Source organism: Peromyscus eremicus, chromosome 12 (genome assembly GCF_949786415.1).
Source record: "Peromyscus eremicus chromosome 12, PerEre_H2_v1, whole genome shotgun sequence".
Lineage (NCBI taxonomy): Eukaryota > Metazoa > Chordata > Mammalia > Rodentia > Cricetidae > Peromyscus > Peromyscus eremicus.
In genome coordinates, this window is record NC_081428.1 from 72,354,969 (window position 1) to 72,380,669 (window position 25,701).

The window sequence follows — 25,701 nt, forward strand, 5'->3', positions numbered from 1 at the left end:
GGGTCTCCAGCTCTCCCAGCCACGGGGTTCCTGCCACCAGACCCTACCTCCTTCGTGCCTTACCTGCGCAGGTGCAGGAGTAGGGCTTGTGCCTTGGAGAGCATGGGAGTGGGGTTGGGGTCGCAGGGCTGACTCTCCGTGGCCCTGTGGCCTCATGAGCATTTGCCGTCCACCCACTCATGTAGCAGGGAATGGGTGGGATAAACTGTTACTGGTTGTGCCTCTCTTATAACTTGTCCCTTCCCTACTAACTGGAAGCCACCACTAGGTGCTGCCAGTAGGTCTTGCCCAGGCTCGGTGGGGCCCTAGAACCTCATAGAGCTTTCACTGCTCCTAACTTCTTATGTGAGCTGGGTGTCACTCCGTAGGAATGCTTGCTACATGTACAAAGGCCCTAGGTGCCACCCTGAGATAACCAAACAAACAAACAAACCCCAACAAAACTACGCTAGCTTCATGTGCCTGCTGGAGGACAGGAAGGAAAGACCACAAGTGTCATCCCTGGGGAGGCCAAGGCAGGAGGGCCGTGGTCAGCAGTATTGACTAGTGGCACATTACAGGCACACTCTGGAACCTGTCATCCTACGAGCCCCTGAAGATGGTCATCATTGACCACGGCTTACAGACGCTGACCCATGAGGTCATCGTGCCCCACTCAGGCTGGGAGCGAGAGCCTAACGAAGACTCGAAGCCCCGGGATGCCGAGTGGACAACGGTCTTCAAGAACACATCAGGCTGCCTGAGGTGTGGGCAGGGGTGGGGCATAGGCCAGATCTGCAGGGTAGCAGGAGCTGCCATGCTCATAGCTCAGCTTGTCCAATCTTAGGAGATTCTGAGCCACATCCTAAGTCCCTGGGATCTCCAGTGGTGCTGTCCTCACACCTACAGATGGAGTCCCGTGTCCCTGAGATCCTGCTTGTCCATCAGTTTTGTGCCGTCATGACCCTGCAGGGTCCTGATGTTGGGAACTGCTGTTCAAACAATAGGGCAGAATTGCCTGCATATTTCGGATTCTGGCCTCTTGGGGCCCAGCTCTATCCTATTCCAGTTCAGCTGGAAGCCAGAGAACCTGCTTCCTCCCCCACAGATACAAGGCTAAAGCCCAGTGCCTGGGACAGTCAGGCCACCCTGTCCACCTTCACTGTGATCCAGCAGGACCCATGGTGCAGATGAAAGCCACTGAGGCCTAGTGGGCTGGGGAGTTCAGTGAGGGAAGAACGGGGGTCACTGGTGGTCCTGCTCCCTTCCACCCAGGAATGTGAGCTCGGATGGTGCAGAGGCCCGGCGGCGACTCCGTGAGTGTGAAGGGCTGGTGGACGCGCTCCTACATGCCCTGCAGTCAGCTGTGGGCAGGAAGGACACAGACAATAAGGTGGGTGGGGCAGATGGGAACTAACTCACAGCCTTCCCTTCAGGTTCTCAGAGCCCGAGGGTCACAGGGACAGGACCCAAGGTTGGGAGCTCCCTAGAATGGCATCCATGGGAGCAGGTAGTAACTACCCAGAGCAGGGGGTGTGGTCCCCCCAGCTTAGGTTGACAGTGCTGTTGGTGTTCACTGGCCATAGCTTCTTCACACATAGGGTCTGGGAAGATCAGCAGCCCCCTTTTTCGGGGTTCCTGCCCAACCAGGCCACCTCTTCCCACAGTCAGTAGAGAACTGCGTGTGCATCATGCGGAACCTGTCCTACCACGTGCACAAGGAGGTTCCAGGGGCAGACAGATACCAGGAGACCGAGCCTGGGATCCAGGGCAGTGCCACAGCCTCCCAGCGTCGGAGAAAGGATGACGCCAGCTGCTTTGGTGGCAAGAAGGCCAAAGGTGGGTGGGTGAGGCTGGGATATGTCTCTTTCCCCCTGCTCCCGGGTCTCAGGGCTTTCCATGTCCACTGCAGGTGTTCTGGAGGCTAGAAGACATGTAGTTAGCCCCATGGGCATGCAGCAAGTTGGGAAAGGTGCAGACCCAAGGCCCAGCCTTAGTCCCTTTCTGTGGGCCATGCTGTGGTATCCACCTTTGTTTCTACTCTGGGGCAGGATTCTGAGGGCCCACAAATGCCACTACCTGGCTATTCACAGAGCGCCCTGTAACCACACCCCTTTCGTCGGCACCTGCAGGGTACAGGTTTCAGGTACCTGCATCCTCTAGCGGAGGCAATGGTACAGGTGCACTGCCTTCACCTGTCCCTGACCACAGGCCTTCCCTGTGCCTTATGGGTACTGAGCCCCCAGAGTCTCTGGAGTGAGGTTGCACAGCCTGCTTGCTTGGCCTGGTATGGGTGGGAGTCTGAGTCCTGGGAGGGTGCTGCTGCTGCTGAGGCTCATCTCCTCTTTCCTGTGCTTCCTCCGGCCGCCCAGAGGAGTGGTTCCACCAAGGTGAGTCCTGTTTGTTCTGCTGTCCAGGTCTGGCAAGTGCAGTGGGCAGCAGAGTGACATTCGCGTTCCCTAAGCTCAGGCAGTTATTTCCATGACAACTGTAGGGCAGCTGGGATGCCTTCCAGCCTCCAGGCCCTGCCCCACCCCCCACCCCCCGCCCCTTGGAAGGGCAGCCATCTCCATGACAACAGCGTAGACATGGCAGAGACTGGAATGCTGGCTCTGGGCGGGTGGGGAGACCCAGGGGCTGCTGCTTACCAAGTCAGAACAAGTTACCAAGCCGGCACTGGGACAGAGCAAACAGAGCCCAGGGAGTGGCCAGCACCAGGGGACCGTCTGCCACTCTGATGCAGTGGGTAAGCAGGGCAGGGGCACCAGTCTTCTGCAATGGCTTGCTGCCTGCTAGAGTTCCCTCAGCTGAAGGAGAAGGAGCTGAGAGTTTAACTGGCTACTGTAGGGCTCAGCCTAGGTATGGTCATCCTTCTGTACATCCTTCTGTACAGTAAAGGTTGGCCCATGGCCGGCCCCCAGCGGGGCCAGTTTTCCTCTTGGATGAACTTTTTGGCCCAGCACTGTGGTCCAGTGTGCTGTCACTGGCTCTGATGGGAGGTGAGGTCTCGGTACTCAGGACATGGTTAGGCTGTTCCTAGGCTCCAACGCTACCAAGTCCTAGGCCAACCTGCTTCCTTACTCTGAGGACAGTATATCTCTTCCAGGGTGTTCTTAGTGCCCAATTCCCTTTGGGCTCAGCAGGAGAGGGCTGTGCCTAACTTGGCACACACTTATCCCTCATGGACTCTACCTCTCAATGCCTACCACCCTTCTGTTCCAGGGAAGAAGGATGGAGAGATGGACCGGAACTTTGACACACTGGACCTTCCCAAACGAACTGAGGCTGCCAAAGGTGAATGGATAAAGAGGCAGAGCTGGGGAGCCTAGGGCTTGTGCTGGCCAGGGATGAAGGCTTTGTGCCATTGAGTAGGCCTGGAAGGGGCTGGAGGGTCAGATATCAGAATCATCCATCAGAGTTTGATTTCCTAGAGAATGGTTGGGGCTTGGCACCTCCTGGGGGGGGGGGTGTCGGTCAGCATGCACAGGTGTTTCAGGTAAACTCCTTCACAGTCACTCAGCAAGTGAGAGGTGGTTTGGAGGGATACTGAGAGTGACTCGGCTGTGTTACTTCTAGAAAGCATGACCCAGGGGCCAGGCTGTGCGCAAGGGCTTCTGCTGTCCAGGGTGGGTCACCCCCACTGTCTGTTATGTATGCTGGGTTTCCAGCGTGCACTGACATAACACTCTGCCTGGGAACTAACCCTAGTGAGAGAAGAGACTGCCTGGTGGGGCCCAGGGTATCAGAAGAACCCATATGCCCCTAACCGGGGTGTGGATGGGTCCAGGCACAGTAGCCAGCCTGTGTAGATGCCTTGAGAGGATAATGTGTCTGGAGAACTTGAGGAACAAGAGACCCAGCAGGCTGAAGTGGAGAGTGATGAAATGTGGGGTGTGGGAGTAATGTCCTGAGCTAGGCGGAAGTTCTGGGCGAACACAGGCAGGCTTGAAGGCACCTTAGCACTTATCCTTGAGGCCTTCTGCTGGACGCCACCCTTGCTGCCAGGCTGGGCCTCAGTTGCTGGGGAGCCCGGGATGCAGGGCCTGTTGCTAGAGGCAGGGCCCAGCTGTACCATCTGTTACTGGTGAAGGTGGTCCCTATTGTCAGGGAGGGTAGTTGAGTCTTGTGTTTAGGGGTGCTGCCCTGATCATGTCCAGGGAAGGTGAATTCTGTTGCTAAAGAAGTCCAGTGTCCATCTCCCTCTACCATACCTCCTGGATGTGCAGACTACCAGATGAGCCCAGTGTTATTTCTTTGCAAGCAGAGTTAAGGAAGGAATGGCCTGGTCTGCCTGCTCTGTCTCCTGGCTGACCATCAGTTTGCCCATCTCTGAATGGGGACACTAATTGATACTAAACATGACTTGACTGTTGAGCTCACCCTAGCTCAGAACGATGACTAAGAAGGGGCTGGAGGAGCGGGGAGTTTAACCGTGACTCTGGGCTACCATTCCCGTATGTCTAGGCTTTGAGCTGCTGTACCAGCCCGAGGTGGTACGTCTCTACCTCTCACTCCTTACGGAGAGCCGGAACTTCAACACCCTGGAAGCTGCAGCCGGTGCCCTGCAAAACCTCAGTGCCGGCAACTGGACGGTGAGGGGTTAGGTCGGCAGGGAGGGCAAGACCTGGACGGGAACTCCAGACACTCCCTGTTTTGCCTCGGGCCCTTGCCTCCCTCTGGGCCAGTGGGAGACAAGGGACACACTTATCCTCGGGGTCCGGCAGCTCCGGGCACTGCGCCCTGGCCAGCGTGGGTGGTGTGGCGGTGCAGGGGCACCTCCCCTCTGAGCAGTCACCTCTTGTACCACCCTCACAGTGGGCCACCTACATCCGTGCCACGGTGCGCAAGGAACGTGGGCTGCCAGTGCTGGTGGAACTGCTCCAGTCTGAGACCGACAAGGTGGTGCGTGCCGTCGCCATTGCGCTTCGCAACCTTTCCCTAGACCAGCGTAACAAAGACCTCATTGGTGAGGATGCCGAGGGGTCTGACCCAGGACTTGTGAAGTGGGGCAGGTGTTGGGGACGGGTCATTGGAGGACGGGAGTTCAGGGGACCGGACTCTACCCGTGTGCTTGGGCTGCTCCTTCGCGGAGCTGTGGGAGCTTAGGTCTTCCTCCCTTGGTCCTTGAGGCTCAGACTCCTGCTATAGAGGTTGCGGCAGTCCTGTTAATATCCTTTGTCTGAGCACTGCTCCTTCCCCCAGGGGTAGGGCAGAGAGGTGTCCTGACATCTGACCCCGCCTCTTAGGGAGCTATGCCATGACAGAGCTGGTGCGGAATGTTCGCAGTGCACAGGCACCTGCTCACCCTAGTGCCCACCTGGAGGAGGATACGGTGGTAGCCGTGCTCAACACCATCCATGAGATTGTGTCCGACAGCCTGGACAACGCTCGCTCGCTCCTGCAGGCCCGTGGTGTGCCTGCACTGGTGGCACTCGTGGCTTCCAGGTGGGTGAGGGCAGGGTGGGTTCGGGAGGGATGGAGGGGGGACTAGAGGAGGAGGACCACTGACCCCGCCCCTGGCTGCTGCCGCTGCAGCCAATCCGTGCGGGAGGCCAAGGCAGCATCGCACGTGCTGCAGACTGTGTGGAGCTACAAGGAGCTTCGTGGAGCCCTACAGAGGGACGGCTGGACCAAGGCACGCTTCCAGGTAGAGCTGCCCTGCCTTCTCTCTCACTTTGCCAGGTCTGTCCCCAAGCAGGAGTGTCATTGGCCTTACCTCTTTTTGTGTTTTGTGCCTCCTTAGTCCGCTAGCACCGCCAAAGGACCCAAAGGAGCGCCCAGTCCCGGGGGCTTCGATGACAGCACACTGCCACTAGTCGACAAGAACCCTGGTGAGCACAGCGTGGGAGAGGGACCGGACTTACCCTGAGGCTTAAGGGTAGCGCCCATCTGCTGATGCACTAGGAAGGTGGGGTTAGGGAGACGGGACTTTGCTGTTAAGATGGCTCAGTGCTGGAGGCTTTTCGTGTAGTCAGCCTCCTGGGAACTCGTCCTCTGTGGCTGCCCAGGAAGCCAGGGTGGCTGCCAGCAGGCAGAAGATGGAAAGGAGTGCTAAGCATTAGAGGGTCACTGAGGACTGTCCTGTGGCGAGCTTGTCTGCCCTGCCCTCCCCTTCCTGCCTACTGCTCACAGACACTGCTCATGCCTTGCAGATGGGGAGAAGTCAGCCACCAGAGATGTGATCCCCATGGACACACTTGGTCCAGGTGAGCACAGGTGCACAGGGAAGAGGAGCAGGAGGGACGGCCACCTGGGATGGGGCTGGTTTCGTGCTGGGAAGATGACTAGCTGGTGTGGAGGCCTCATGGCCGGTTGGCACTGAGACCGGAAGTCGCCTCTCCGGGGCTTTCTGTCTGGGCTGAAGGAAGATCACACCTGTCCCTGTGGTGCCTTCCCCACAGCTCCTCATTCCCTGGTCTCTCCTACCCTACAGATGGGTATGCCACAGTTGACCGGAGGGAACGGAGGACACTGGGCAGTGACTCCACAGGGGAGACCTCTGAGAAGGAACTGTTGAAAGTGAGTGGCAGTGAGCAAGTACCCAGGGAGGCTTCATGTTTCCGCCTTGTCAACAGAACAACCATGTCGTGCTAAGTTTGATCAGGGCTCTGGGACATGGCTGGGGTGGCACTCACTTGAAGGGCCCAGGAAGTAGCCCATACATCAGTGAGACTGTGGTACCGAGGGGTTCAGTGCACACACCTGTCTGTTACAAAGAGCCCAGCCACGGCCTGCAGAGGACCAAGTCTGAGCAAGTGGATCTGTACCCTTCCCTTATATGTGTGTGGGGGTAGGGTATCCTCTGTGGTCCCCTGGAAAGGGAAGCACCTGCCACCTACTCTGAGCCTGTATCCTGGTTTCATGTACCAGATCTGGGTACATCTAGGGTGAGCCACACCAACTCCAGAGCCACCCTGTACTGCCTGGGCAGGCCCACATTCATCTCACCCCTTCCTTGTCCACATCGACCAGCCTAGCCTGCCCTTAGTTGCAGTTAACCTGCTTTTTTTTTCTGCTTCTAACTCCTGTCTGCCTACTCGCCATGCACTGCAGCCTGATCCTGGCAGGAAAGCCCCTCCGCCTGGGCCCAGCAGGCCCTCAGTCAGGCTGGTGGACGCCGTGGGGGATGCTAAGCCTCAGCCTGTTGACTCCTGGGTCTAGCTTGCATGCCTGGTACGTTCCTTCATTTGGTTGGTTTTCCTCCTTGTGGACTGGAGCTTCTTGTTTGTCCCTGCTTGCTGCATGTCTGAGCTCCCTGTGTGACCCCGGGGAGGACCCAGGAAGACCCATGCTGAACAGGAGGGTCCTCCCAGGGCTCACAGCCCTGTTCCAGCCCCCAGAAATCAGGCTCCTGAGGAGACAGGCCCTCTATTTCCTCAAATACCCCCATGATGGGCCCTGTGAGGACCAGCAGGACAGGGCTGGCCCTGTTGTCAAGGCTCTCCGCATGGCTCCCCTTCCACACACAGCCACTGCTTCTGTGTGGCCTCTGCAGACAGCTGCCCTGTGTGCAGGCTCCCAAGTCACCCTGCTCCATTTTGCTGGCACTGTAGCCCGTCAGGTTCCTGGCTAAAGCATCTGTCTTTGTCTTCTTTTGCAGGGCCCTGGCCCAGCTGTTGGTTCTTAGGGATCACATCACCATAGCTGGAAGGGCGGTCCTGAGCAGACCCAGTCCTGGAGCCGGGAGCCCCACCCTTATGTGGCGGGTTGGCCAAGCCTCTTGTCCCAAGCCAGGGCCTGACTTTATGGATCTCCCTGTCTTACCCTCCCCTCTCCTGATCTAACTCTCCAGGCCTGAGTTAGCTGTTTACTGACAAGGTGCTGTGTAGTGGGAGAGAAGGGGTGGGGTGTCCCCATGCAGTGCCACAGAGGAGCAAATACGAACCTGGAGTGGAGGTCCTGGGGCAGGCAATAGGACAGGTGGGGACTTTGGGAAAGAACTTGGGCTCCCAAGGGCGCTGGAATACTAGGCCGCATGCAGGCTGACCACAGTGAGGGGCTGCTCCAAGAGAGCCCAGGCAGGGAAGTTTAGGAGGCAGATAGCCTGGGGGACAAGCTGTGCTTGCCCCCAGCCCCCGTCATGGGATTCCTGGGACACCTTCCCTCTGCAGTGTGCTCTTCTGAGCTGCCTGTGCTGGGGCCAACCCGGGTCCTGCATCTGCCTAGAACCTCAAGTAACCTCGGGCCTGACTGCCAGCAACAGCGGGGGAACTGCTCCTCAGTGCCTGCTGTTTGTGACTTAAAGATGAAGAAGACTGACAAAAAGCATTAAAAAAGAAACCAAAATAAGACTGTATCAGCAAACATTGAAATTTTTGTAAGAAAATTTAATGATTAAAAGAGCAGCAAAGGAACTGCCTGCCTGTCTTCTGAGTCAGCTCACCAGAGCAGTGCCCGCTGGCCTAGCTACAGAGGGAGAGGGTTAACAGCCACTGCTGCCACCTGGTGGACATTTCCTCAAGTCCCCTGGCAGGGGGGTGGGGGGTGGGGGGTGGGGGGTGGGAGGCTCTGCCCCTGGCCCTCAGGCCCTGCCCACTCCAGTCCTCCTTGTCTCCTGTTGGTACCCTCAGCCCAGGAAGGGAGCACTGGCCGATTGATGTAGGTCCAGGCGGGATCAGCGGAGGTGGCGCTGATCTTTTCTAGTCTGGAAACAGGCCCCTTCTGAGGCTTGGTGGAGGAAGTGGATGGGTGCTTCCTCAGCAGCTGGGTGTCTGGGCAGACATGCCCTGTGGTCTGAGCCTACTTCCTCTACTTCCTCTTCTGTAAGTCAGGAAGCAGGGCTGGAGAGAGTGTCTCCTGAGTGCCACACAGGGGTGGAGAGCAGCAGGGGACAGCATGGCCCCCCAGCTACCTGTCCCCAGCCTACCCAGTCAGAGATGGTGCAGAGGTGGACTGTCGTGTTGTACAGCAGGGAGGAGAGCAGTGTGGTAGCTCAGACAGTAACTGAGTGGATCTCTGGTATCCAAATATTAGGAGCTTGAATTTCTTTGATGATGAAAGATCACAGCATAACTAGAAAACGGGTTATAACTCGGGAAGACAAGAGTCTGTAGCCCTGGCTGTCCGGGAACTCACTGTGTAGACCAGGCTGGCCTTGAACTCAGGGCTCTGCCTGCCTTTCCTCCTGGGTGCTGGGATTAAAGGTGTGTGCCACCAGCCTGGAGAGCTTATGACTCACTCTCAAGATGAAGGGTGAGTGGTCGGGGACATCTGGTAACAGCCAAACAGCATCTGGATATTCCCAGTTTCCTGACTTCTGGCTGGCCCTTATTGGTGATGGCAGTGCCCAGCGCTCTGGCACTGACCCTGTGAGAATCTTTTAGGTGACACAGGACACCAGCAGGATGACACCTGCTTTGACTTTTTTTTAATCCCTTTTGTTTTCTGGTGTTTAGGATTAAACTCAAGGCCTCTTGCATGCGGGGCAGGCACTGTGACCATGGCACCTCCAGCTCAATTCAGCCTTTTATCACAGGTGCTTTCCAGGTCTATTGCAGTGGTTTTGGATGGGGAGCTCACTACCTGGAGTCTGTGCCAGTGTTGGCAATCTGGAGCCACAGCACTTGAGGACAGGCTGCAGAAGCATAGTGGGGTCAGCATGAGTGTGTGTCATCTTGCAGAAGGAAGCTGGAAGGGGATCTCAGGGTAGGCTGAGTGGTTAAGACTTCATGGGCTGCTTGGACCCTTGTAGAGGGCCTTCTCCAGGCCGTCTACCGTTTCCCTGTACTCCAGGTATGAGCTGTAGTGTGTGCACTCGAACTTGTTGCTCCCCCGCACATATTCCAGGAAGTCAGGGGCTCCCGGGACGATGACATTGTCAGCTAGAAGTACTGTCCCCTTGCGCAACAGGCCATATTCCTGCAGGGGACAGACAGGGAGGGTCATGAATGCTTGGCAAACCCATCCCAATCTAGGGCAGCTGTTCCCCCATGGGGTCACTTCCAGCTACTGTCCATCCTCCCCAGTACCCAACCCAGCCCTAGAGGGGCCTGTGGGCAACACAGGTTTGTAGGTTGACTGAGATGGTGGGACCAGAAGGCCAGTTTTCCTCAAACACTCTATGCCAAAAATATGGGGTCTTCACCAACAACCCTGACTTTGAGGATCTGTTCTGGACTTTCCACCTGGGCCAGGGAAGACACTAGGGGCCTGGGCTCTGAGTAGGAGGAGGGAGCTGTTTCTGGGCCCCCAAAGCAATGGCTCTAGAACCTGTGATTGTGGGAAACCTCCCCTGTAGGGTACTTGTCTATCCACTCTGGTGAGTATGTCTGCTGACAGTGTGACAGCATATAAATAACAAAGTACCTGACAAGGAAGTGGACCTTGTGTGTGTGTGTGGGGGCGGGGGGGAGGGCAGAGGGGCGGGAAGCAGGAAACGGGTCACCTGGATGTCTTATTTGAAGGTTACCAGGAAGCTTAGGCTTTGTTTTTAACATAATCATGAAACAAAAGTTAAAGCAATCCTGTGTGATGTGGCCCACATTTGTAATCTCAGCATTCAGGAGGCTGAGGCAAGAGGACTGAAAGTTCCAGGCTAGCCTGGGCTACATAAGACATTTGTCTTCAAACACATACACACAAAGCAACCCAAAAATGGGAAGTAAATCCAGTGAATAGCCAGGGCTGAGGTGTAGCTCAGCGGGAACCGCAGCCTAAGGTTCTTTTCCCAGCACCACACACATAAAATCAAAACATCCCCACCATCCTAATGCAGGGCAGTCTGTGCCCTTGCAGAACAGAGCTGTCCTCCTAACCACTGTCCAGGGCTCCAGCTGCTCCCAGTGATTGGGGTGGTAATCTCCAACCTGTGAGAGAGAGCTGAGGGACCCTCAGGCAGTCAGTAAACTCAGGGATAGTCTCATGCGCTACAATGTGAATGAGCTTCCCTCAGAATCCCAGTGAAAGTGGAAGACCACATCTTGTCAGCACTGGTTGGAAAGACCTTGGTAAAGAACTGCTGTGGAGGAAGGCATCGGCCCAGTCCAGAAAGGGGCCCTGCACTTCAGGGTGGGGAAGAAAGAGATGAGCAGGGGGTTCCCGGCTCAGCCAGGGACTTGGAGACATCGAGAGTCACATGGTGACTGTCAGTAAGACTAATGACCTCGAGACCTAAGACTTCCTGATTTCATCATGACAGGAAGGAAGATGGGCACTTTTGGAGGTGCTGGCGACCCGCTGCCCTTCAGGAAACAAGCCCTATCCTGAGGCAAAGGCAGCACCTGTCCTATCTGTATTTGGGTACCATGAGCCTCCTGAAAGACATCTCAGGTGAATGTGCACCGGTGTGTGAGTAACTGTGCTTCTATGCTAAGGAGACAGTGGAGTGCAGAATACTGTAGGTAAGATGTTGTGGACAGGGTCTCACTATGTAACCCAGGCTGGCCTCAAACACGATCCTCCTCCTTCAAGTGCTAAGATTACACGTGTGCACCACTAAGCCTCGTGGTGAGGTAAGTTGAGTTTATGATCACCATTCTTAAGGGTGTGTCCTCTGAGTTCAGTTCTCTACAAACATACATCGAAGAAGAAGAAGAAGTGCAGCCATTCCCAATGCACCCTGTCTTCAGGAGCTCATTGCCAGGTTGAGCAGCAGCGCTGAGATCCGTTAGTTTCTTAGTTACTGAACAGCAGTATTTGCTGTTCTCCTAAAAGCAGGCCCCTGCCATTGTCACACACACACACACACACACAAAGCATCAGAGACCCACTCCCTGCACTGTGCCTGACCGCTCTGCTGTCTGTACTCATGTTCAGTGTCTGCCAGGGATGGGCCTGTCCAAGCCAACTTCCCATGGTTGGCCTGCCCTGCTGGTCTCCTCCGTCCCCTGACTGCCTGTCCTCTTGCTAGGAACATTCTCTGGTACAACTTCCTGGCCCTGCTATATATATCCCTGTCTCCCACCATGGTGCTCAGCACCTCTACAACAGTTTGAAGGACCTCTGAAGTACCCTCCCTATGCACCATCCATGCCTCCACAAGGTCAGCAAAAATCGTTCTAGATGCCAGGACTCACCCTCCCCCATCCCTTTCCCAAAGCTCATTCATGCCTGACTTTTCCTCTGTGCCCTTACATTCCCCAGAACTATCTGACCCACACACAAGCCACAATGGCCTGTCCTGCCCATGGGCTCCTTGGCTGACCTCTCACATTCTAGACCTCACTGTCCATGACAGGGTGTACAACTCTTGAGACAACTGGCTGGGCCACACCACAGGGACAGCTCCATGCTGGCTGTGGAAGACTGTGAGGAAGCCCAATGAAGGCCAAGGAGCCCCTGTCCCTTTTCTGGCCGCAGAACAAGGTAATGTCTCCTGAAGCTCATCACTTGGGAGTGGGGTGGCTCCCCAGTCTTCACTGGGGGTCTCTGCTAGGTGAAGCTGGCTGAGCAGCAGTGCTGAGTGCTGGGAGGGGCTAGGGAGAGTGCACTTGTAGAGCCGAAGCTTCAGGAAGATCCAGGGCATGCTACCCCCAGTCAGACCCATGCTGTGGCCAGTTCTGTTCCCTTGGGGACTCAGAACTGTGTCCTTCAGGCCCAGGTGTTCTAGTCTCTGGTACTCATCTCACTCCCTAGTCGAGCCCTGCCTGCAGGGCAGGGAATCCCTGGCCCGGCACTCCTATCCAGAACGCCCTCCCTTCCATTTCCACCTGCCACAGGGCCTCTGCAGCCCACCGGATTCCCAGCCTGTGCCCAGGCCCTTCTATGCCCTTGGGCCACCCACAGGAGGGATCTTCAGAGAGGCCCAGGCCCAGTTACCCCGGCAGTGACAGCACAGAAGCCATCCTGCCAAGCAGGGGCAGCTCAGCTCACCTCCAGGAGACGTGTGTCTGGCAGGTAGCGGTCTTTCCAGTGGTCAAGAAAGACCATGTCTAAGGTGTCCACATCATACTTGGTCTTCAGCTGCGGGATGAGGTCCTGGGATGCCCCAATGAGGATGGTGACCTGGAACAGTATTCTGTCAGTGCTGTGCCCACAGGGATATGCAGGAGCCTGCCTGGACCCCCACATGTGTATACATCAATTTCTTCAGGGCTCTGGAGAGCAGTCTGTACTGTGTAGTCTCTCCTGGGGCAGTCTGGGAGTTGCTGGCTCTGTAGGATAGGTCAGTAAGACTGTGCCCTAACCTGCTGGGGTTTCTTCCTTGGACATGGCAGGTGCTTAGTGACTGAACCAATCCCCTCACCCTCCCCACTGCCCGCTCAGCCCTCCCAGCCACAGCTGCCACACTGGTTACAGGGTCCTACTTTGTCCTGCAGGCCTGCCAGGTTCAGCATTTGCTGGGTGATGGCAGCATAGTCAGGGTTCATCTCCATGGTGAGAAGCCGGCCTCCAGGTGGCAGCAGGCGGGCTATCCGTGTGGCTGAGTAGCCACAGTAAGCTCCTAGCTCCAGCACCAGCAAGGGGTTGTACTCCCGAATCACTGCATCCAATATTTGGCCTGGAGGGTGTTGGGGAAGATATGAATACAAGCAGGAGGGAACCCCACCCCCAGGTCTGGGTCTCACCCCTCTCTAGACCAGTAACATTCCCACTTGTCTCATGCTCCTGACTGCTGCTGAGAAAGGTCCTTAGCCTCCTGATAGCCCAGAGGACCTCACTATACATACTCTTGGAGAGTCCCCTGCCTTTTACACACACACACACACACACACACACACACACACACATGCACACACACACACGCCCCCCCCATCCCACCCCTCCAACCACCTACCTGGTTTCTAAATGTATAAATGTTATTGTCTCTAAGGGGGTCAGGCAGCGGCATGACCCATGATTCCCTCTCCTCTTTAACAGGCTCTCATCAGGCTGGACCACCACATCTAGTTCTGGGTTTCCATTTCTAGGCCACCGCCTGCCGGATGGGCCACGTACCTTTCACGGCACCCACATGCATAGCCCTCTCCTTCTCTGAGCAGTAGGTGTCAAAGGCATCCATGATGCTCTGGGGGTCTCCAGGCTTGGCATGCTGCTGCACGTAGTTAAGGATGCGCTGTTCCTTTGTGTCACCCATGAGCAGCTTGCGAACTGGCTGTGCACAAACTCAAACCAGAAGATGGTTAGCAAGGCCCAGCCCAGGCGTCGCAGGAACAGGAGGAGGGCCAACAACAGGGCACCCAGTGAGATGACAGCCAACAGTTTCTGCAGGACCAGAACAGGGTAGACAGGTTTATGTGCTGTGTGCCCTTCCTGCCTCACTCATCACGTGCTCATCTTAGTGCACCCATTGGTCCTTGTGCTAAAGGAGGGCCAAGGTCCAGAGCATCTACCCACATGACTCACTGGGTCAGAGCCCTGTGTGGAGGCCAGTGAGACATGGATCCCAACCCTGGCTGCTTTCTCAGTGAAGGAGGTGTCATCTCACACTGAACTGGCATTCTGATTTGTTTCAAGCTGAAAGAGGAATTGTGGGTGCATGATGGGCCACGTGACCTGTCTGTTCCTACATGCAGCAGAATGTGAAGACTTCTTGGGAGGGGGTCCTCTGTTACCTACACAGAACAATAGCCTTCATCAGCAGAAACTGTTCATGGGGCTGTGGACCCAAGCAAATGTTCTCACTGGAGTAATGCTCATTTTCCAGCTGGATTCACAGCCCCTTACATGACTAAGTTACATCCCTGGAATCATACAGTGATCTGTGTCCTGTTTCTTCCTACAGAATTATCACTTTGCCTCATAAAGCAGGGAAGCTGTGGCCCTTGTTTGTAGCTAGAGTTTTCCTGCCTGGCCCACAGTCAGGATATATCTCTTTCACCTGCCAGTCCCACAGCCTCTCAGACCCGACCAAGTAAACACAGAGACTTATGTTGCTTTCAAACTGTATGGCCGTGGCAGGCTTCTTGCTAACTGTTCTTATAGCTTAAATTAATCCATTTCCTTTAATCTATATCTTGCCACATGGCTCGTGGCTTACCGGCATCTTCACAAGCTGTTTCTCATCGTGGCGGCTGGCAGTGTCTCTCTGACTCAGCCTTCCACTTCCCAGCTTTATTCTCCTCCTTGCCCCGCCTATACTTCCTGCCTAGCCAACGGCCAATCAGTGTTTTATTGATTAATTAGCAACATATTTGCCGTACATCCCACAGCACTTGTTCTTAATTTCCTTTGGGTTGTGGATGGCACCTTGTGTGCTCAAGGCAGGCACTCAACTACTAACCTGCATTATGAGCCCGATTTCTTGAGCCAGGCTATATAGCCCAGGCTGGACTTGAACTCATAATCCTCTTGAGGGCTGGGATTACAGGTGTGTGGCACCATGTCCAATGTTTTGGTCATTTCTCTGGGCCACATCTCCTTGTGGAAATCTCCAGGGCTGTGCAACATTAATACAATACATGTGCTCTCCTCCTGCTGTTCAGCCTTGTATTGACTGATTCGCTTGGCTGAAGACCCACAAAGGAACTAAGGGAGATACTGGGATCGACTGAAGTAGGGAACAGCTCCAGATTCCAGATCCTCTAAGATGATGTAAAAAGGCTGGGTGAGCTCAATAGTACAGTGCCTATGTAGCACAGGAATGGCCGCGAGTTCTGTCCCCAGTACAAGGTGAGTGTGAGTGAATACGATCACACACACTCACCTTCTGGCAAGCAAGGGCTGGGGAGAGGAGTCCAGGATCTAATCGACAAAGCTCAACAGATTCCCACGCTGACACTGAGCAGAGTTCACTATTCACAGCACAAGCTCGTGATTTATACCGCAGACCCTAAACAGAAAGACACAAGGAAGGACCCAGGGACACTTCCACCAAACACTCTGTGGCCATTTACACTTCCTTCCAGAGCGGGCACTGACCTCAGCTGGAAAGGCTTGTGGAAGTCTTAAGAGGAGGCAGGCCCAAGCCCTAGGTGTGATGGCTGCTTCAGGACAGTCTCAGGAGAGAGCAGAAGCAACCGAAAGCTGAGGGATCATGGGCACTGACCCATCGATATGACATTGGCTTCTTTTCACTCCTTTCTTATGGCTTAGATTTCCTAACACATGCTTGGATGTCATAGTTTATGTTGTCCATTATCATTACTAGAAGTAGCTTTTGAGTTGTGAGACATTGAGCTATTTTGTTCTATCTGTCTGTCTGTCTGTCGATCTGTCTAGCTCTGTAGTGTGTAACATAACATGCATAAAGTTTTAAAAACTGGGGGCGCAGGGAGAGGCTGGGATGCAGTTCAGCTGGCAGAGTGCTTGCCTGGCGTTCAGAAAGCCCTGGATTCCAGCCACACCAGCTTAGCACGGTGGCACAACATTCAGGAGGTGAAAAGAAGTTCAAGATCATCCATGTGAGTTTAAGGACAGCCCGGAAAACGTAAGATCCTGTCTCAAAAGGGGTGGGGGTGGGGTAACAAGGAAGACCCAGAAAAACTTGTAGGGAAGGGTCTTAACATCAGTTATGGTTACTGAGGAAATTCGTATCAAAGCCAGGCTGGAAAGAGTACTTCACTGTCACTGAAATGGCTCTTTTCTGGGTGGGACACCAGGGATCGTGCACAAGGCTTTACTAGGCTACACTGCCAGTCACTTACCTTGAGACAACTTGTCATTAAATTGCCCAGGCTGACCTTGAACGTACTCTGTAGCCCAGGCAAGCCTTGAAATATACGTCCTGCCTCAAATCCAAATAGCAGGAGCCTGTACCACCAAGCCTGAATTTTTTCTTTCTATTTTAAAGTAAGATAATAAAGTTGGTTAAAATATGAAAAACTGGAACCCTTGCAAACTGCTGAGTGAAAACTGGTGGAAACAGTTTGATTCCTCCCGGGCCATCCCAAAAATCACCACATGACAATGCTGTGCATCCCAAGCTGAGAGCAGGGCCGCAGGGCTGTGTCTGCTCTGTTACCAGCTCATGACTCACAGAAGCCCACAAGTGGAGGTGACCCCAAGCTTCTCTAAGCTGAAGAACTTCACAGTCATCAAGACACAGAACAGCAGATACCACAGGAGTCCACTTCCAGGCTGGAAGCAGATCAGCCACTGAGGCTGAGGAGGGGGAGGGGAATTGTTCAGTGGGTTCAGAGTTACAGTGCAGAAAGATGAGAACGTTCTGGTAAAAGTTACGCAATACTGTGAATGCCCTTCGTGCCAGACAAATGGCCAAGTCTGGTGTTTGTATCCTAAACCTATTTACAAAATTGCCAGGGGGTTGACTGGAAAGGGATGTTAATCATCTGCTTAAAGGCTGTTTATGCTGAACCCTGAGCTGCGTACAGCTTATTCACAGTGTGTGTTTAACATGTGTCCCCTGCATGTCTGATACACTCAAGTTCCTGGATGTCAGAAGCTTGATCTAGATGCTTAATAAAACCCAGGGCATGCATGCACACATTAGGGTCTGGGTTAGATTCTTCACTGTTATCAACTATTGACTTTGGGTTAGTACAAGGAGAAGGAAGCTGAGCCAGTTACTCTTCAGATGAGCTTTATTAAGAGAACGCCTCAACCAGCCTGGGCTACCAAGTGAGTTCCAGGAGAGGCGCAAAGCTACACAGAGAAACCCTGTCTCGAAAAACCGGAAAAAAAAAAAAAAAAAAAAAAGAGAGAACGCCTCAAGCCGGGCGGTGGTGGCACCCGCCTGTAATACCAGCACTCAGGAGGAAGAGGCAGGTAGATCTCTGTGAGTTCAAGGCCAGCTTGGTCTACAGAGTGAGATCCAGGGCTACACAGAGAGAGCCTGGAGATGGGGCTGGGAGTAAATCCGGAGCATTATGACAACATTGGGAGCGACAGCATTACGTGGAAGAGAGGAAGGCATGATGTACAGCCTGGGATGTGAACCAGGTACTGGACTGAACCATTAACTTCCCTTATAGCTGTGAGGGGAAGGGCTGCAAGGCCTGAACTACTCTGGCTAAGGGGGAGAAGGTCTGGAAGGAGAGAAAAAAACAGGAAAGGAAGGGGAGGAGTCGGGAAGCCTGAGCTTGGTGGTGCACATCTGTAGTTCCAACACACAGGAGGATGAGAAGCGGGTCAGGAGTGAGTTCCAGGCCTGCTCTACATAATGCATTCTAGGCCATCCAGTGCTGCACAGTGACAGCTGTCTCAAAAGCCCCAGGCCACATGAGATTCTGTTTTTTAGAACAGGTGGAGGCCACTTGCCTCCATGATAGCCTGCAGGCACCACTCCATCCCCTACTGCATCTGGGTGCCTCCAGCTGTCATCTTAAAGAGGAACAGCAGGGCTGGAGAGATCGCTCAGTGGTTAGGAGCACTGGCTGTTCTTCCAGAAGGCCCCGGGTTCAATTCCCAGCACTCACATAGCAGCTCACAACTGACTGTAACTCCAGCTCTAGGGAATTTGACACCCTCACACAATGCACATAAAATAAATTTAAATAAAATTTTAAAAAAGCAAAAACCACCATAAAATTATTTTAAAAAGAAGGAGGAGGAGGAGGAGGAGGAGGAGGAGGAGGAGGAGGAGGAGGAGTAATTGGGCTGGGACACTTAAGTCTGCAAATATCACCTGAGCTTTCTCTGTGTAGAAGCTTCTAGCCAGGCTGCTGCTGCATCTCCGTGCATCTGGACACAAGCTTTCTGAAGGGTCTCCTGCATTCCACAGGCTGCACTCTGCCTCAGATCAGATCTGTTTTCTCCAAGATCAAGATGCTCTTTGACTGAGCAGCAGGGAGGCCAAGAGGGAGACTTGTGGGTAATCATGGAGGCAGGAAACCCAAGTCTAGTCTTAGGACAGATCTTTGGGGCCTGGTACATCTCTCACTGCCAAGCAGTTGTCTCCTCTGTAAACTGAGGCGAGAGTCCTCCAGATCCTACGTGATTGAGGGCAAGGCAGGACAGGTTACATAGTACCTGGTACCTGTTGGCCACAGACATGCCTAGAAAGCACAGAGCATCCATCCAAGACGTGGGTAGTCTGGCCTAATGAACCAGCCCCTGGGACAGTAATAAGCCCTACTTAGATGCCTCCAGGACTGAGCAGGCATGGGCTCCTGCATATCTCAGATGGCAACTCCTCCCTTCCAGCGCTGCAGATGGACCCTCAAGAGCATGCACACAGGCATCCTACCAGTCAGGCCCCTGCATTCCCCATCATTTAAAGAGAAAGCCAGACATATGGCTCATGTCAGCAACCCAACAGTTAGGAGACCAAGGCAGGAAGCTTACCAGTTTAAAGCTAACGAGCTATACAGTGAGCCCCAGGTAGCTGTGGCTACACAGTGAGCTCCTTCAGGTGCATCCCAGGAGTTACACCAGCCTACTGCATCAATGAGCTCCAGATGAGTAAGAGAACCTGTCTCAAAAAATAAAGTGGGGTCTAGATATGACTCGGCAGTTAAGAGCACTGGCTGCTCTTCTACACAACCAAGGTTCTCAGCACCCACACGGTGGCTGACACCTGTAATTAGAAATCCAGACGATCCAATGTCTTCTTCAAGCCTCTCTGAGCACTATACCTACCTACATACAAACAAGCTATACAGCTACACAGACACACAGGTGGGCAAAACACTCATACACATTAAATAATAAAAAAATAGGGTGGAGGGTGAGGAACACAGCTGATGCTGACCTCTGACCTTGACATGCATATGCATATATACCCACACCCACACCAACTCATGCACATACCACTCACACACAAACAACCCTCAAATGAATAAGGCTGAGATGTAGCTCATGTCTAACATGTTTGAAGCTCTGGATTCAAGCTTTAGTATGACATCAAAGTGGGTATAATGACACATATACCCAGTTCCAACACTCGAGGGTGAAGGCAAGAGAATCCAAAGGTCATCCTCAGCTATGTAGCAATTCAAGACCTGCCTGGGCTCCATGAGAAGCTGTCTCAAAGCCTCCTCAGTGCCCAGGGAAGGGCTCTGCCCTCCTCTGCTTTCTTCTCAAAGCCAGCCCCTCGTGTGATCTAAGGCTTCTATTCTGCACGGGCACTTTCACAGTGCAGCTGATCCTGCCCCACCAGCAGGAAACAGGAGGATGCTGAAGGGCAGAGAGGCCTTGACAGGCCAGCTGGGGTGTTCTCCATCTGGGAAGCTGCCATTTCAGGCAGCTCGTGGGCTGGTGACCAAGGAGGACCCCAGCAGCTGTCCTTTTGGCCAGGCCTGGTTCCCCACCACCTAATCCACTGCATGTGACCTAACACTGACCTTTTCACCTCCCTCACTACAGAGTGTATGGCCACACCCACACACATCCACCTCACGCCCTGGGCCCCATCACACCAGCATCTCGACAAAGATTTTCTCCCTACATCGAATCTAGCCAGGTCCTTTGTGTTTTTTGTTTTTTGTTTTTTTTTTTCTGACCCAGATCTCCACCTTGGCTGAAGGGACTAAAAAGAAACCTGAACCTAGTTCCTAAGTGGCTCAAAGAGACACCCTTAGGATGACCTTAGCTCCGTCAGTTTTAGCCTCCCGGAGAAAACCCCAAGTTTCCAAACAAATACTCTGGGCGCCACAGCCAACACCCACAGATAAGACTTGTCTCCCAGCCTCGGTAACTAACCTGTGAGGGGCCTGGCCAGACTCTCCATCCTTTTTTTCCCCTTCACAGTGCTGGGTGGTGTACTATGTAAGTTCTACCATTGAGCACACCCCACCTAGGAGCAGTGGACAAGTCAAAATGGGTTCCCATGAACCAATTCTTCCTGCTTTCAGCATATTCCCATTTCCCAACTCTGCTCAAGCCACAGTTCCTCCTTCCTGTTTTTTCCTCCATGCAGGTTTCATGTAGACCAGGCTGGCCTCAAACGAGCTACCTTCCACTCATCCTTCCCCCTCTGCTGCTCAAGGTCTGGGATTACAGGTGTGAGCCCCCACGCCCTGCATAGGCTGTGCTGCTCCTGTGTGGCCAGGGCTCAGACTGGCCAGTCTCGCCATCTCAGAGAGCTACATCCCACTTCCGGTTGTCCTGCCGATAGCTGGGAGATCCCTGGGTCCAAGGCTTCAGACAAACACCCACTGCCCCGATGAGGACAGACTGTTTCTCCTCTCCCACTCACTGGAAGCCAGGTGGCTCCTGCCCTTCCTTCTCTCAGGCTGATGGTTTCTGGCTCAGGGTTCCAAGTGACAACTTAAGCTTTGGGTTTGAGGTTGGAAGCTTGTCTTCCTGCCTCCTTGTAAGTCCTTTTTGTTGTCACTGTTTGCTCCTAAGTCCCCCATGGGTGCTTCTCAGCAGCTAGGACATCACCACTGTGTCAACGCACAAAAACACCACTATGCAACCAACACCCAGCCCCCTTTTCCATTGATGTGCCTGTCAAGGATCACCTGAAGCACCAACGGTCTGGGGAAAGTTAAGACCTCACACTCTCCCCGCAGCTGTCTTCTCTAGGACGCCTTCCCTGCCATTACCCCCACTCCAAGTTCCTTCGTTTGTGGGGAGGAGACTAGGATGGAGCCTGGAGGCACAGACACTGGACACTGAGCCATGTCCCACAGCTTCCATCCTTCCCCCCGGGCACCCTAGCATCATCTCATAGGTTCCCTGTCAAGGCCAAGCTCCACTAACCATGCCACCAGACAGGGCCTCACTACTCCAGCTGCTCAGCTCTCGGTGGTCTCTAAAATTTGGCCCCTTACTCTAGCAGGAGTTCTAAGGATTCTGGGTTCCACCAAAGCAACCACCTGAAGTTGAATAATAAGAATAAGAATAATAAGAATTTAGGGTCCTGCTGGCTTTGTCCTGTTGTATGGTAGCTTTCCACTGACTCTGCCCCATTTTCCCCTGCAAATAGTATATAATAGATACTGTACCTCTTTAAAAACTTGCTTAGTATAGCACATAGCTTATGCAAACCTCTGCCCTGAGCCCACCTGTCCTATCTGCCTTATCTCTGATTCCTTGGTCCTTCTTCCTCAGGGCCCTGTTACTGAAGAACAACTTGTTGGTCTGTTTCAAAAATCAATATATGACAATAAAACCATAGGAACAAGGGCTGGAGAGCAGGTTCGTGGCAGTGTCTTTAATCCCAGCACTTGGGAGAAGAAGTATATTGATCTGTACATGTATTCCTTTTTCTTTCTTTCTTTCTTTTTTTTTTTTTTTTTTTTTTAAGGTTTTTCGAGACAGGGTTTCTCTGTGTAGTCCTTGCTGTCCTGGAATTTGCTCTGTAGTCCAGGCTGGCCTCGAACCTGAGTGCTGGGTTTAAAGGCGTGTGCCACCACTGCCCGGCTACGTAGACGAATTTCTAAAATGGCCTTATTAAGTAAAAACCATGGAGCAAATTTATGGTGAAAGCCTTAGATCAGAGAAATAGGGGAAGCAACCAGCCAACCTTACCTCACCAACTCTGCAGCTTCCAAATGTGAGTTACTTTCCATCTACCCACACCTTTATTGCCTTGCTGTTCTGCCCTCTCATTGGCTCTCTTAGCCCAGCTACCTTACTTCCTCCTCCTACACAGCTTTGTCACTTTCTGTCTGTCTGTACAGACCTCCAGGCCTCTATGGTTGTTACTGGGATTAAAGGCATGTGTCACCACAATTGGCTTTTTCCGTAGTGTAGCCTTAAACAAACAAGACCCAGCCTGCTAAGTGATAGAATTAAGGGCGTGTGCTACCACTGCCTCACTTCTTGTTTACTTAAAATAGCTGGCCTTTTCCCCCTGATATCTAGGCAAGCTTTATTTATTAATATACACAAAAATATCACCACATTTCAGCACAAATAAAATATCATCAAACTGATCTTTTTTTTTTTTTTTTTTAAAAAGATTTATTTACTTATTATGTATACAGCATGTATGACTGCAGGCCAGAAGAGGGCACCAGATCTCATTGCAGATGGTTGAGCCACTATGTGGATGCTGGGAATTGAACTCAGGACCTCTGGAAGAGTAGCCAGTGCTCTTAACCTCTGAGCCATCTCTCCAGCCCCAAACTGATCTTTGTGTGTTCAAGGCCAGTCTGATCTTCATAGTGACCAAAAAACCCCCAAAATTAAAAATGAATAAAGAATTAAGGACCTAGAACTGAGTAAAAAGAAAGGAAGAGGTGATGGTGGCACACGCCTTTAATTCTAGCACTTGGGAGGCAGAGGCAGGCGGATCTCTGTGAGTTCGAGGCCAGCCTGGTCTACAGAGCGAAATCCAGGACAGGCACCAAAGCTACACAGAGAAACCCTGTCTCAAAAAAACAAAATAAATAATAAAATAAATAAAAATAAAAAGAAGCTGGTTTCTCTTGAGCTATTCATGACTCCGAACTATTCAGTAAATTATACTTTGTTAAACTAAATTGAAACATTTATCTATTCCTCATTGTCTGATCCTCCAAATATCAAAACTTGTCAAGTACTTCCTTTCGTGGTAAAGCTCCTTGCATAGCTGCAAGGGCATCTATGTCCTCCCACAGCCGACCCAAGTGCAAACTTCAGGGAGCGTTGCTGACAGGAGTGTCCCCCTGGAGAATGATTACCCAGAAGCAGGGAGCGCCAAGGGCTTTAAGGAACTAAGTCTGAATTTCTTGAGCCAACGTTTACAAAGCCCTCTTGAAAAACCTCTCTGGCTGAGCGTTCACAACTTAGCAAGCTCCAAGTTAGCAAGGTACATGAAGAGATTGTCTCAAAACAAAACAACTCCATGTTGTACTTTAAAACAAACAAATATGAATCAAACCATGGGATATGGTGGTGCACAGCTTTGATCCCAGCTCCCTGGAGACAGGTAAATCTCTGAGTTCAAGGCTAGCTTAGTCTACAGAGTGAGTTCCAGGACTGCCAGGGCTACACAGAGAAACGCTGTCTTGAAAAACCAAAGAAACAAGCAAGTAAATATATAAAAAGAAAAACTTTCTGATTTTATTAGAATTGGCCTGCTTATTCATACCACTGCAGTAAGTATAGTAATTGGCCTCAGAGGTCCACAAAGAATTTTAAACGTTTCAAAAGCCTCTGAAGGCCCACAAGTGTCCCAGAATCTGCCATCAGACCTCAATGCACCATCCACAAATTTGGGTGTACCTTGTTCTTATTGAGGTCAAAGTATCCTGAGGTTGCTGTGCTTCCTTGAGCTCACAAAGACTTGATTGCCTCTGTTTCCTTAGTGCTAGAATTAAAAGTATGCCCAGTTACAAATCTTTTTTATTTTTATTTATGTGTCTGTGTGTGTTCCCAGAGAGAAGAGGGCTTGGATGTCCTGGAGCTGGAGTTACCGGTAGTCATGAGTCAACTGATGTAGGTGCTGGAAAAAAAACTCAGGTCCTCTAGATGAGCAGCATTTGCTCTTAATATCAATCCATCCCTCAGAACCCAGAGTTTTTGTTTTTGTTTTTGAGACAGAGTTTCTCTATGTAGCCCTGACTGTCCTAGAACTTGCTCTGTGGACCAGGCTGACTCAGAAGTCTGCGAGTCTCCGCCTCCTGAGTGCTGGGATTAAATGTGTGCACCATCACCACAGGCTTAGAATTCCTTTTCAAACAATAATCATGGGCTGTTGTGTTGGTGTAGAGAGGGTTAGCATACACCACAGCCCTGGGTGCAATCCCAGTGCTGTGCAAAAAGTCCAAATGTTGCTTTACCTTTGATCAGAAAGGAAGTGATTTGTGTAGCTTCTTAGATTCTTAGTTCCCTTTCCTCTTCCATCTTCTCCTGTGGCTTGGACTTGATCCATAGCCAGGACTGGCCTTGAGTTCCTGAGCCTCCTGCCTCTTCTCCCAAATGCTGTAATTCAAACATGACTGCTATACATCCTCATGCCCAGATTCAGATTCTGAGGATTTATGACCTACCTCTGCTTCGGGTTTCGTCCCGTTTTCTTACATGCTGTATTGATTACTTTTTTGGGGGTGGGTGGGGTGGGGTTCATGTAGCCCAGAGTAGCCTCAAACTTGCTATGGAGATGAGGATGACATTGAATTTCTGATCCTCCTGCTTTGCTTTTTGGGTGCTGGATATAGAGACATATCCCACCATGCCTAGTTTTATTAAGTGTTAGAGAGAACCCAGGGCCTCATATGCATGCCAGGCAAGCACTCTACTGTCTGAGCTACATTCTTCACCCTTCTCAAGTCAGGAAAACTTAGGGGGAAAAGGAAAAGAAGCCCCTTATCCCAGGATCTAGTTTATGTTTTCCTGTGGGCTGAGGGTTAAGAAACTTCAATAGAACTGATAAAACCAAAACTTCCCATAGAATAATAATGTTTCCCTAATGGCACTGCAAATGATGTTAAAACAATCGGGTCAGTCGGGTGGTGGTGGCCCACGCCTTTAATCCCAGCACTAGGGAGGCAGAGGCAGGCGGATCTCTGTGAGTTCGAGGCCAGCCTGGGCTACCAAGTGCGTTCCAGGAAAGGCGCAAAGCTACACAGAGAAACCCTGTCTCGAAAAACCAAAAAAAAAAACCAAAAAACAAAAAACAATCTGGTCAGGAAGACCAATCAGTTCCGATTCCCAAAACCACTTGAAGCCAAACATGGAAATACATGTGTATATTCCCAGTGCTGTGAGATGAGAGAGAGAGGGCACCTCAGCTTTGGGCTAGCTAATATAGCCTAGGCAATGGTAAACAAGAGAAAAGATACCGCCTCAACCAAAGAGGAAGTCGGGAAAGAGCCACGGCTGTCCTGACTTCCACATGTTCACCATGGCATGTACTTGCCCATACTCCACAACACAAACACATACACACATAGGGCCATGCATGGTGGCTCCCGAATGTCGTCCCACCAAGGAGAGGCCGATGCAGGAGTCCTGGTGCAAGTTTTAGTCCAGCTTAAAAACGAGGAACCAGCGACAGGAGCAAACTGTGCT

General features: G+C 52.4%; 2 protein-coding genes across 5 annotated transcripts in view; one reads left to right on the forward strand and one right to left on the reverse strand.

Moving 5' to 3' along the window:
* The window catches only part of Arvcf (ARVCF delta catenin family member), a 58,822-nt gene extending 50,489 nt beyond the window's left edge, over positions 1 to 8,333 (forward strand). For 2 of the 4 annotated variants that reach the window (XM_059277850.1, XM_059277852.1), the window contains 13 exons: positions 561 to 744; positions 1,255 to 1,372; positions 1,647 to 1,818; positions 3,202 to 3,273; positions 4,444 to 4,571; positions 4,795 to 4,945; positions 5,226 to 5,424; positions 5,515 to 5,626; positions 5,723 to 5,810; positions 6,132 to 6,185; positions 6,413 to 6,498; positions 7,033 to 7,152; positions 7,580 to 8,333. In XM_059277850.1, the coding sequence (XP_059133833.1) occupies positions 561 to 744; positions 1,255 to 1,372; positions 1,647 to 1,818; positions 3,202 to 3,273; positions 4,444 to 4,571; positions 4,795 to 4,945; positions 5,226 to 5,424; positions 5,515 to 5,626; positions 5,723 to 5,810; positions 6,132 to 6,185; positions 6,413 to 6,498; positions 7,033 to 7,140 (1,472 nt within the window). In that variant the 3' untranslated portion in view covers positions 7,141 to 7,152; positions 7,580 to 8,333. The remainder of the gene's footprint in view (positions 1 to 560; positions 745 to 1,254; positions 1,373 to 1,646; positions 1,819 to 3,201; positions 3,274 to 4,443; positions 4,572 to 4,794; positions 4,946 to 5,225; positions 5,425 to 5,514; positions 5,627 to 5,722; positions 5,811 to 6,131; positions 6,186 to 6,412; positions 6,499 to 7,032; positions 7,153 to 7,579) is intronic. The other 2 variants (XM_059277851.1, XM_059277853.1) reach the window with 1 other exon arrangement.
* A 399-nt stretch (positions 8,334 to 8,732) lies between these two features.
* Positions 8,733 to 17,439, reverse strand: LOC131922968 (catechol O-methyltransferase-like). Its single transcript, XM_059277854.1, is given in 6 exon segments — positions 8,733 to 9,837; positions 12,790 to 12,921; positions 13,224 to 13,417; positions 13,855 to 14,016; positions 14,019 to 14,121; positions 15,140 to 17,439. Coding segments are annotated over 6 exon segments (789 nt in total). The 5' UTR covers positions 15,146 to 17,439; the 3' UTR covers positions 8,733 to 9,645.
* Between the last annotated feature and the right edge of the window lie 8,262 nt (positions 17,440 to 25,701).